This window comes from Ictalurus furcatus, chromosome 8 (genome assembly GCF_023375685.1).
Source record: "Ictalurus furcatus strain D&B chromosome 8, Billie_1.0, whole genome shotgun sequence".
In the NCBI taxonomy this organism is placed as follows: Eukaryota; Metazoa; Chordata; class Actinopteri; order Siluriformes; family Ictaluridae; genus Ictalurus; species Ictalurus furcatus.
In genome coordinates, this window is record NC_071262.1 from 6,796,884 (window position 1) to 6,809,755 (window position 12,872).

Here is a 12,872-nt window from a genome sequence, read left to right on the forward strand (position 1 = left end):
AGAACCTTTTCTAGCACAAACAACTGAGCAGCCCCAGTGTATCTCAGCACACGTACAGGCTTCTTTACCTCGTAAGGACACATATCCTGAATACAGGAAAGGTTCAAATTCTTTCTCAATTTGACAAGGACCTTCAGAAACGTTCTGTGAAGAAGATAAAGAATTGATCCCAGACAAGCCCCCAAATCTGTTACGGCCCAGTCTAGGTTAGGCCGCACAGAGTAACCAGCTCGGGATTCAATGGAATTTGGCCTTTAAAAATGAGGGAGCCAGGAATAACAACACAACAAGGTTGTTAAAAAAAAAAGTTGTGGTATATTGTAAAACACAGAATTATATACATACAACTCTACAAAGAACCAAACCAGGCATAACTTCAGGGTGGGCCAAAGCCAAAATTATAAACAAAAGGATTCTATTGTTAGGTAGCTAGCTTACCTAAAAAGAAAATAACAAAGAAAATACAAATACTTCCCTAACTCCCTAAGCCAAAAACACAGACAAAAAAAGGACCTCTCCCAAAAAAAATGGCAGCCACTGGACAATAGAATTCTTTTGTTTATTATTTTGGCTTTGGACCACCCTGAAGTTATGCCTGGTTTGGTTCTTTGTAGAGCTGTATGTATATACAGGAAACACAGAGGAGTGCTGGTTACCAGGCTGAAAATTAGCACTCACAGGTTCTGAAACTACTTCAGGTAAGGAAAAGACTTTATTACCAGCTATATCATTCCCTATAATGACCGAAACTCCACTGACTGGCAAAGCTGGGCGAACAGTCACCTTCACCAGACCCGAGAAACCCTCGGTTTCCAAATATACTATGTGCAGGGGCGCATGAATCACAGCCAGTTCAATGCCTTAGATTAACACGTCCCTGCCTGCGTACGAAGCTTCAGAGAAGGGTAACACCTATTCCAGTACAAACGATTGAGCAGCCCCAGTGTCTCACAGCACATGTACAGGCTTCTTTACCTTGTTAGGACCCAAGGACACATATCCTGAATATACGAAAGGTTCAAATTCTGGCTCAATTTGACAAGGACCTTCAGAAACGTTCTGTGAAGCTGCAGCTGCATTAACCTTTTTAACCTCCGTTTGTTGCCTCGCTTGCTTTCACTTTAATACTGGGCAATTTGCAATGATGTGGCCTGCCTCATGACAATAAAAACATTCATAAGACACAGCTGAGGGTTTAGAAAAGGTACAGGTTTTACTCGCAGGCTTCGACGAACGTGCTGACACATCTTTCTGAGACGAAGGAGGACTGAACACAACTTTATGGGTCAAAACAAACTCATCTGCGAAAATAGCACCTTTGGACAGCGTATCAATCCTCTGTTCATTCAAATGTACCACCAGTGATTCTGGCAAACATGACTTAAATTCCTCTAACAATATCAGTTCCCTAACTCAAAATTCCTTACAGCACTGAAGTGCTGAACACCATTTATCACATAGCATGGCTTTCTCACGGGCGAATTCCACATAGGTTTGGTGCACGGATTTAACTGTGTTCCTAAAATTTTGCCGGTAAGCTTCTGGCAAGTGCTCATATGCTCGGAGAACAGCAGCCTTAACAGTATTGTACTCCAAACTCTGTTCTAAGGTAAGGGCGGGACATGCTTCTTGGGCTTTACCAGATAACTTACACTGCAGTAACAACTTCCACAAACCTTTTGGCCAACTTAATGTCGTGGCTATTCTCTCAAACACAGCAAAATAAGCATCTACAGAAATCTTCAGCAGTAGAATAGTGATTGCCAAAGCCATGTTAGCATACACTTTTATGTTTCAGATTTTTTATTTATTTACTAGGGCTGACAAAATTACAGTACGTTCACTACAGTGCTGTCACTGACAGTGAAGCAAGCCTAAAAAAATCCAAAGAAACTCCTCATTAGGTGTGGCCAAATAATTTATTTGGTAAATTATTAAAAAGAAAGAATGCCCTGCTGAGTTCAGGAACACCAAAAGGCCATGGTGGAGCAAAACCCCTTCACAACAGTTGGTTATATCAAGAACACCCTTCAGAAGGTAGACATGTCTGTCTCAAAGTCAAGAGAAGACTTCACAAGAAGAGGTTCATCACCATAGAAGGTTTATCACAAGATGTAAACCATTGTTAATTCTCAAAAACAAGATAACAATATTATAGTTTGCCAAAAAAAAAAAAAGCTTGAGCAGTTCTGGAACAACATCCAAAGGACTGATGAGACAAAGGGCAGCTTGCACCAGAAGGATGAGAAGTGAAGTGTGTGGAGAAGGGAAGGAACTGCTCATGATCGGAAGCATACTACCTCATCTTATGGTGTGGGCATGTATGGCTGGTTCCCTTGTATTTATTGATGATGTAACTGCTGAGAGTAGATCAGCAGTTCTAGAATAGATCAGCAGTTTCTGAAACCAGCCTGTCTGATACCAACAACCATGGTCAAAGTCACTGAGATCACATCTTTCCCTGTTTTATTGCATGGTGTGAATGTTAACTGAAGCTGTTGAGCTGTATCTGCAAGATTATATGCATTGTGCTCCTGCCATATGATTGGCTGAGTGGATAATTGTATAAATAAACAGTTGTTCATATTAATGTGGTTGGTGAGTGTAGTTGACAACTACTTTCGATGCTATAACTACTAGATATGTCACGAGAACCAATACTTCGCTACCAAGTTGGTACCACCATTCTTAAAACGTGACGGCACTTATTTTTCTGCAGTAGTTTACGTACTGTTGGTAATGAAGGTACCAAGGTTACAATTCTTCTGGAACTGATGGGGACAGCAAATATGCGTACGTGTTTTAGTCGGTCCACAAGTGGTAAAGAAGAAGAAGAAGGAGAATGCCTACAAGCACACAGGAAAAACTACAGAAGATGGCGAAGTTTAGCTCCACCCCGACTCGTTGAGAGGAAATGTGGTATGGAATATCGAAATACTTCACATTCGAGGCGGATGACAACAAACATATAATTGATGCTCTGAAGCCGGTGTGCACCCAATGCTATCGTTCTTTTCAAACAAAGCGAGGAAACACCTGGAATTTGGCGAAGCACCTGAAAGACGTACCCTATATTATATTTGTTTGAGGCAGCTGGCACTGTGGGCATGAAACCAGCATAAGCTCCATGTAATGTTTGCGATAGCCAGTTATTTGTTAACGATGCTAACGCATTGCAGTATTATAAACTACCACCTAATGGGCCACCATGCATTGGCATTCAGCTCGTGTCCTGTCAGCTAAATGTAGCCTAATGTCACTAATGATTATTCAAATGTTCATGCTTTTAATAAATCTTTTTGGCCTGCCACCATATCAGTAAATTTAAACTAATGCTTGCATTCAGAGTATAAGGTGCGAGCGCAGAGTGCACCTTAGGACTTGTAGCCTCCACTGTTTTATTCGTCACTGTCAGACAGTGTTTCATAAGTAAAATCTCTCTCTCTCTCTCTCTCTTTGTCAGTATCAGCCAGAGGAGGATGTCCTCCAGGAGAGTTTTTAATTAATTTTTTTTTTAATTTTATTTTTATACCACACCGTGGTATTGACTTTGGTATCAAGTATCCTGTACTTTTGGTGGTATCGGTACCGACTACTAGATTTTTGGTATTGTGACATCCCTAATAACTATTAAACTTTACTCTTCATAACTACTGTAACAAAATGGAGAGTAACTGTTAAACTTGTCTAACAAGCCAGCTAAGTTAAACATTCACTGGGACCATCTACAAACTGTCATGCACTTACAAAGCAGATTGGGTTCCATCTATAGAACATATATAGGTTACATGCAGTGTATGATTCCATCTGAGTGTCATCTGGAAATACTCACATTGTATTGTGGTTAAGCTTTTCTGAAGTTCTCTGTATTCTCTGAATTTGCACTGCATTTACAAATATTTTTGGGGTTTCACTGTGCTTTCTCATCCACCATGTTTTTTTTTATTATTATTATTTACCCAGAGTAATGTCTTTTTGCCAATGATATTTAGCTTTATTTGAAATTTCTTGTCTAATTTTAGAACTTATGTGAAAATTTGATGATGTTTTAGGTTATATTTATTCAGAAATATAGAAAATTCTAAAGGGTGCACAAACTTCAAGCTCCACTGTAGGATTAGTTGAGGGGTGTGCACACTTGTGCAACCAGGTTATTTTAAGTTTTTTCTTTGTTCCCCCTAAAACATTTCAGTTTGTTTTTCAGTTAAATTTTGTTGGTTGCTAAATCATATTAAAGGTCGGAAAAGATCTGACATGATTTATCTTGGTTTCATTTCTATTATATCACATAAACCAGCAATTTTAACAGAGGGGTGTATAATTTATATCCACTGGAAGTGTTGCACTGCAACACTCTGCTGCGACTGTCATGCTTGATCCTGCTCAGCTCAGTAGTTTCTGAAGGAATAATAATCCGTGACATTTCTCTTTTTCCTTTAGGACATGACTTCAGCTGTCATCACACCATGTAATCACTTCTTCCATGCCGGCTGTTTGAAGAAATGGCTGTATGTGCAGGAGGCCTGTCCTCTGTGCCACAGCCAGCTAAAGAGTTCAGCACAGCGGGAGGCAGGTATGGATGTGCCTCCACAACCTGATGCCACCATCCAGGAGGCTCAGCTAGAGGCACCCTTGCCTGCCTCGACCTCGGATGAGGTGGAAAGTGGTGAAGAAGGGGAAGTGAAGGCCAACACTCCTGCTGAGACTGATCTTCCTCTGTCCTCTTCCACATGCTAATGGCTGCTCTTGCCAGGTTCTCAGACCAGAAATGAGCCACACCCCTCTGATGTCATACACGTTAATGCTGGCCAAAGGAGGAGGAATATTTCTGAATATGGGATTTAGTAAGTAACACCGTTACTGATGTGGTAGCTGTAGCACCTGTGTGCCCAGCAGACATTCTTGCAATCAACCCCACCATATTATGTCTTTTGTACTTATCTGTAAACCTTTTGCTGCTTTTATAACTTCCATTTCTGTTCAATGCAATGGCATTTTACTAATAGGAATGCCTGAACCCTTAACCCCAATTACTTACAAACATCAGCTTGCAAACATGTGCCACTTCCATGTCAATCGAAGGCCTTGAGGACTACAAACAGATCTAGACCTTACCAACCTGAATGTGACAATGTGTCCCTTAGACAGTGCATTGATGCAATATATGCACCCAGTACATATTGACTAGCACGCTTTTAGTATTCACAAATACCAATAAGCTATATGTTTGTTTATATATACATACATACATACATACATACATACATATACACACACACACACACACACATATATACATACATATATATATATATATATATATATATATATATATATATATATATATATATATATATATATATATGTATATATGTGTGTGTGTGTGTGTGTGTATGTATATATATATATATATGCAGTATCTCACAAAAGTGAGTACACCCCTCACATTTTTGTAAATATTTGATTATATCTTTTTCATGTGACAAAACTGAAGAAATGACACTTTGCTACAATGTAAAGTAGTGAGTGTACAGCTTGTGTAACAGTGTAACTTTGCTGTCCCCTCAAAATAACTCAACACACAACCATTAATGTCTAAACCACTGGCAACAAAAGTGAGTACACCCCTAAGTGAAAATGTCCAAATTGGGCCCAAAGTGTCAATATTTTGTGTGGCCAACATTTTCCAGCACTGCCTTAACCCTCTTGGGCATGGAGTTCACCAGAGCTTCACAGGTTGACACTGGAGTCCTCTTCCACTCCTCCATGATGACATCACGGAGCTGGTGGATGTTAGAGACCTTGTGCTCCTCTACCTTCTGTTTGAGGATGCCCAACAGATGCTCAATAGGGTCGAGACCTTCACCCTCAGCTTCTTTAGCAAGGTAGTGGTCGTCTTGGAGGTGTGTTTGGGGTCATTATCATGCTGGAATACTGCCCTGCGGCCCAGTCTCCGAAGGGAGGGGATCATGCTCTGCTTCAGTATGTCACAGTACATGTTGGCATTCATGGTTCCCTCAATGAACTAGCTCTAGACAAGTAGCTCTCCAGTGCCGGCAGCACTCATGCAGCCCCAGACCATGACACTCCCACCACCATGCTTGACTGTAGGCAAGAGACACTTGTCTTTGTACTCCTCACCTGGTTGCCACCACACACGCTTGACACCATCTGAACCAAATATGTTTATCTTGGTCTCATCAGACAACAGGACATGGTTCCAGTAATCTATGTCCTTAGTCTGCTTGTCTTCAGCAAACTGTTTGCGGGCTTTCTTGTGCATCATCTTTAGAATAGGCTTCCTTCTGGGACAACAGCCATGCAGACCAATTTGATGCAGTGTGCGGCGTATGGTCTGAGCACTGACAGGCTGGCCCCCCACCCCTTCAACCTCTGCAGCAATGCTGGCAGCACTCATACGTCTATTTCCCAAAGACAACCTCTGGATATGACGCTGAGGACATGCACTCAACTTCTTTGGTCGACGATGGCAAGGCCTGTTCTGAGTGGAACCTGTCCTGTTAAAGCGCTGTATGGTCTTGGAAACCGTGCTGCAGTTCAGTGTCAGGGTCTTGGCAATCTTCTTATAGCCTAGGCCATCTTTATGTAGAGCAACAATTCTTTTTTTCACATCCTCAGAGAGTTCTTTGCCATGAGGTGCCATATTGAACTTCCAGTGACCAGTATGAGGGAGTGTGAGAGCGATGACACCAAATTTAACACACCTGCTCCCCATTCACACCTGAGACCTTGTAACACTAACAAGTCACATGACAGCTGGGAGGGAAAATGGCTAATTGGGCCCAATTTGGACATTTTCACTTAGGGGTGTACTCACTTTTGTTGCCAGCGGTTTAGACATTAATGGCTGTGTGTTGAGTTATTTTGAGGGGACAGCAAATTTACACTGGTACACTCACTACTTTACATTGTAGCAAAGTGTCATTTCTTCAGTGTTGTCACATGAATATATATAATCAAATATTTACAAAAATACTTACTTTTGTGAGATACTGTATGTGTGTGTGTGTGTGTGTGTGTGTGTGTGTGTATACAGTGCATCCGGAAAGTATTCACAGCGCTTCACTTTTCCCACATTTTGTTATGTTACAGCCTTATTCCAAAATGGATTAAATTTATTATTTTCCTCAAAATTCTACAAACAATACCCCATAATGTCAATGTGAAAGAAGTTTGTTTGAAATCTTTGCAAATTTATTAAAAATAAAAAACAAAAAAAGCACATTTACATAAGTATTCACAGCCTTTGCTCAGTACTTTGTTGAAGCACCTTTGGCACCAATTACAGCCTCAAGTCTTGTTGAGAATGATGCTACAAGCTTGACACACCTATTTTGGGCAGTATCTCCCATTCTTCTTTGTAGGACCTCTCAAGCTCCATCAGGTTGGATGGGGAGCGTTGGTGCACAGCCATTTTCAGATCTCTCCAGAGATGTTCAATCGGGTTCAAGTCTGGGCTCTGGCTGGGCCACTCAAGGACATTCACAGAGTTGTCCTGTAGCCACTCCTTTGTTATCTTGGCTGTGTGCTTAGGGTCGTTGTCCTGTTGGAAGATGAACCTTCGCCCCAGTCTGAGGTCCAGAGCGCTCTGGAGCAGGTTTTCATCAAGGATGTCTCTGTACATTGCTGCATTCATCTTTCTCTCGATCCTGATTAGTCTCCTAGTTCCTGCTGCTGAAAAACATCCCCACAGCATGATGCTGCCACCACCATGCTTCGCTGTAGGGATGGTATTGGCCAGGTGATGAGTGGTGCCTGGTTTCCTCCACACATGACGCTTGCCATTCAGGCCAAAGAGTTCAATCTTTGTTCAATCTTTGGTCTGAGAGTCCTTCAGGTGCCTTTTGGCAAACTCCAGGCGGGCTGTCATGTGCCTTGTGTAAATACTTTCCGGATGCACTGTATATACATACATATATATATATATATATATATATATATATATATATATATATATATATATATATGTATATATGTATATGTATATGTATATGTGTGTGTGTGTATGTGTGTGTGTGTGTGTGTGTGTGTGTGCCACTGCATTTGCACTAATGTAACAAAAGCAATGCTCCAAAGTTGTCTTGTCAGGTACCAAATATTTTGGTGTATATGTGCATTGAAACAAGTTCTAGATATCAAATATAGTTATTACATAGTGTAAATGTCTTTGTAAAACTGTTTTGATATACAAAAGTACAGTATTAAGCAGCACCAGGTTGTGTGAAGTGGCTGAGGCTTGCATGAGCACTTTAATGACCTTGTGTGGTCAAAGTGGGAAAAGCTAAAGGCCATGGATTTGAACTGGTGACAATAGATGATGACTCATGGTATTATCCTGCATTATTTGGCATTTATTGCATTTGTGAGCATGAATACATTTAACAATGTATGAGCAAACTAAGCAATGCCACTTTTATTTATTAATTTGCAACTTAGCAAATTTCTACAAAAGGACACTCGGCTTAGAGGGAAATGAATTTTTACATTTATTAAAGGGGGGTGGGATTTTTTTAAAGAATGTTTCAGACATATTTTGCCACTTTAACCGAGAATGAGCCTGAGTCTTGCTTTATTCTGTTTGTTCTGTGTTGCTAATTTACTGTATGAATATATGAACAGATGTCCTGAGCAAGTTGAATATTGTTTGGATTGCAACTGAGCTCAGTAAAATATGCCTGAGGTTTGACAATGAATGTGAAAATAAATCAAAACCTACCATATGAAATCTTTTTCTTGGTCAGCCATCATGCTTCTCTTAGACATTTTGAAATTTACATTTTAAAAAAATTCCTTGTAGATATTGTAAGGCATGTGTGATGAATTGAGCAGATAGACACTTCATACTTTGCAGGTTTCTGATGTAAAATGATATGAAATAGGCTTGTTTACATTAAAATCCATTATATGATAATAAAGTATGATAAGGTGAAAAAAAGAGAGAATTGAAGTGTAGAAAGACAATTTTCATCAAATGTGCTCTGACATGGCGTGTTTTCATTCCTCCTGTGTGTGCAGATACAGGGGGCTCCTCATACTCTCAAATCGATATAAAGCGAGTTTCAAGCCACTGGGAGCAAAGTAAAGTAATTTTTCTAACAAATGCATATGATCAATTGCTTGACCTGCTCCAATGTGACATTTTTCACAAAATAGGATACTTTGCAGGTTTCTGGCATAAAATCATACTAAATAGGCTTGTTTACATTAAAATCCATTATATGATAATGAAGTATGATAAGGTGGAAAAGGAGAGAATTGAAGTGTAGAAAGTCACTTTCATCAAATGTGCTCTGACAAAGCGTGTTTACATTCCTCTTGTGTGTGCAGACGCACGGGTGTGCTCCATAGGCTAAAATCGATGTACAGCGAGTTTCAAGTCGCTGGGAGCTATTGAACGTGGTTTTTCTCATAAATGTATCTATGATATGTTTCAAGTGTTTAAGACTCAATATGATATGTTTATGACTTAATATGATACTATACTATGTTTCACTTGTTTATGACTTAATATTATACGTTTCACATGTTCATGACTTAATATCATATGTTTCACTTGTTTATAACGCAATATTAGATGATTCACTGTTTTATGACTAAATATGACATGTTTTAATTGTTTATGACTTAACAGGATACGTTTCACATGTTTAAGACTCAATATGATATGTTTATGACTTAATATGGTACTATGACTTAATATGGTACTTGTGTTTCACTTGTTTATGACTCAATATGAAATGTTTGTGACAATGACTTAATATGATATGACTTATACTTGAAACATATACTATGATATGTTTAACACGTTTAAGACTCAATATGATATGTTTATGACTTAATATGATACTATGATATGTTTCAAGTGTTTGACTAAATATGAGAATTAAATTCTTTATGACTTAACATATCTTTCTCTTGTTTATGACTTAATATTATACTTTGCTATGTTTCACATGTTTATGACTCAATATGAGATGATTCACTTCTTTATTAATTAATATGATATGGTTCACTTGTTTATTACTTAATATGACATGTTTATGGCTTAATATGATACTATATGTTTCACATGTTTAAGACTCAATATGATATGTTTCACTTGTTTATGATTTAATGTTATCTTTATGACTTATTGTCATAAAGATAACAATTATTGACAATTATTGACATATTGAATACTCAATTTGAGATGATTCACTTCTTTATGACTTATTATATGTTTTACTGATTTATGATGCAACATGATGTGACTTAATATTATAGTATGACGTTTAACATGTTTAAGTCTCAATATGATATGTTTATGACTTAATATGATGTTTATTACTTAATGATACTATGACGTGTTTCACATGTTTATGACTCAATATGAAATGTTTATGACTTACTATCATACTATATGTTTCACATGTTTATGATATGAGATGTTTATGACTTACTATGATACTATGATATGTTTCACATGTTTATGACTCAATATGAGATGATTCACTTCTTTATGACTTAATATGATATGTTTCACTTGTTGATAACTTAATATGATATATTAAGTCATAAACAAGGGAAACCGCTCATATTGAATCATACACATGTGAAACACGTTATAGTATCATATTAAGTTATCAACATGTCAAAGAATTATATTGTCATAAACAAGTGAAACACAGCATAGTATCATATTCAGTTATAAGCATGTCAAAGAATCATATTAAGTCATAAACAAGTGAACCATCTCATACTGAGTCATAAACAAGTGAAATATGTCGTAGTATCATATTAAAGCATAAACAAGTGAATCATATTAAGTCATAAACATGTCAAAGGATCATATTAAGTCATAAACAAGTGAACCATCTCATATTGTCATAAACATGTGAAATATGTCGTATTATAATATTAAAGCATAAGCAAGTGAAACATCGCACATTGAGTCATAAACATGTGAAACACATCATAGTATCACATTAAGTTATAAATATGTCAATCATATTAAGTCATAAACAAGTGAACCATCTCATGTTGAGTCATAAACGTGTGAAACACAGCATAGTATCATATTAAGTTGTAAACATGTCAAAGAATCATATTAAGTCATAAACATGTGAAATATCTTGTAATATCGTATTAAAGCATAAACAAGTGAAACGTTAAGTCATAAGCAAGTGAAACATCTAACATTGAGTCTTAAACATGTGAAACACATCATAGTATCATGTAGCAAGATGGAAAATAGTGTCATTATTTAAATTGATTCATTCATAGAATAAGTTTTTAAATAGTTGTTTGGGAAAAATTACAGTCATAAGGAGTTTAATGCTGTAATAATATTGTGAGGTGTGTACCGAAAAAAGGGATGTAAAGGTGTAAGTTTATGTTTGTGTTAATGGACCAATCAGGAGGGAGTTACAGGTCACCGGAAGGTCGAGAAAAAACGGCGAGAGAGGGAGGAGGGAGAAGAACGTGCATGTGGAAAAAGTGTGAATTCGCTAGCTGAGGGTTTTTTTTTTCTTTCAAGTACCATCACAGCAAGTTAAGTAGTCGACCAGAGCACTACATGTGACTTTAGTGGTGGAATAAGCTATCTGGGAAGAGTATAACCTCGGAGAGACGTTATATTACCGCGGAAAGAATATAATAGCTAAGAGTTAGCGGTTAAGACTAGAATACTAGTGCACACGTGGACTTTGCTAATAAGTTAGCGAACAGCCGACTGGAGGTGCAGATACTGTGTTTGTCACGGAGAAAGGAGCTGTGGACTTCACGGATGACTACCTGTGTGTGAATCTCCTTTTCTTCTTATCTTGCAATGACCCTGTGTGAGTTTGAACCCATTCTTGATCAAGGTACCATTTACTTGTTTTTGCACTCGTGGTGAAGCAGCCATTTTGTTTGAGGCTTCTACGTATGCCAGCTACATTCAGGCCTGCAAAGGGGAACTTGGTATTATTATTTTGTTTGTTGTATGGGGTAATGCCGGGTTTTGTTAGTTAATCTGGGCTAATAGCCTATATCTTTTGAGTGTTGTGCACCCATTTTTCTGTTGTTGTGACATTTGAAACTTCTTAAGGCATTTGGAGAACTGTACATGATGTAAAATTGAAGCTGCATGTCTATTGCCTGACTTTCATGTTAAATACTTTGTGTCTATATTAGTAAAACTGTTAAAGGTTTAGACATTGGTTTGATTACTGACTTAAGTGTATACACTTTAAGTTAGTCTATATTTCTGAGATCATAGACAGTTAATCAGTGATAAGAGAAATTATCATTGTATGAGGGGATATAGTGGACTCTTATGAACTCATAAAGAGTATATTTATTTATTGGATAATTATGGAATGCATGGGGAACTCAAGGCATTAGCCGAGTAACACCAAACACAAAGAAGAGTAAGTATTTAGTATTTCTGTTGATAAATAGAGAAGAACTCAGGATAGCTCCCCCAAGTAAAAGGTATTACACCAAAGGGGCACTACATAAATTGGAGAAGAACTCAGGATATCTCCCCCAAGTAAAAGGTATTACACCAAAGGGCCTTACATTAATTGGAGGCACCGCTGGGACATATATATGTATATATATATAATATAATATAATATAATATAATATAATATAAAAAAAAATTTGAGTTCCCAATGACATTTCTGTAATACTAATAGATGAAGATGCACAAACTCCACTGAAAGTCCTGCTTGAAGCATCAACATCTAGTGGCTCTGCTGAGTCCATCATTCGGGCTGTTGGTGACCTGTTGTCCAAAATAGAGAAGCCTTCAGGAGAGAATAGTAGTTATCCTCACCTGAGGATGTTCTCTGGCACCTTACCAGCTCCTGCACAGGAAGAACTGTTGG

At 38.0% G+C, this 12,872-nt stretch overlaps 1 protein-coding gene across 1 annotated transcript in view; it reads left to right on the forward strand.

The window, feature by feature from the left end:
- rnf145a (ring finger protein 145a) overlaps window positions 1-4,826 on the forward strand; it is a 56,062-nt gene extending 51,236 nt beyond the window's left edge. The window contains exon 11 of the mRNA XM_053630437.1: window positions 4,441-4,826. Coding sequence (XP_053486412.1) covers window positions 4,441-4,737 — 297 coding nt within the window. The 3' untranslated portion in view covers window positions 4,738-4,826. The remainder of the gene's footprint in view (window positions 1-4,440) is intronic.
- The last annotated feature ends 8,046 nt before the right edge of the window (window positions 4,827-12,872 follow it).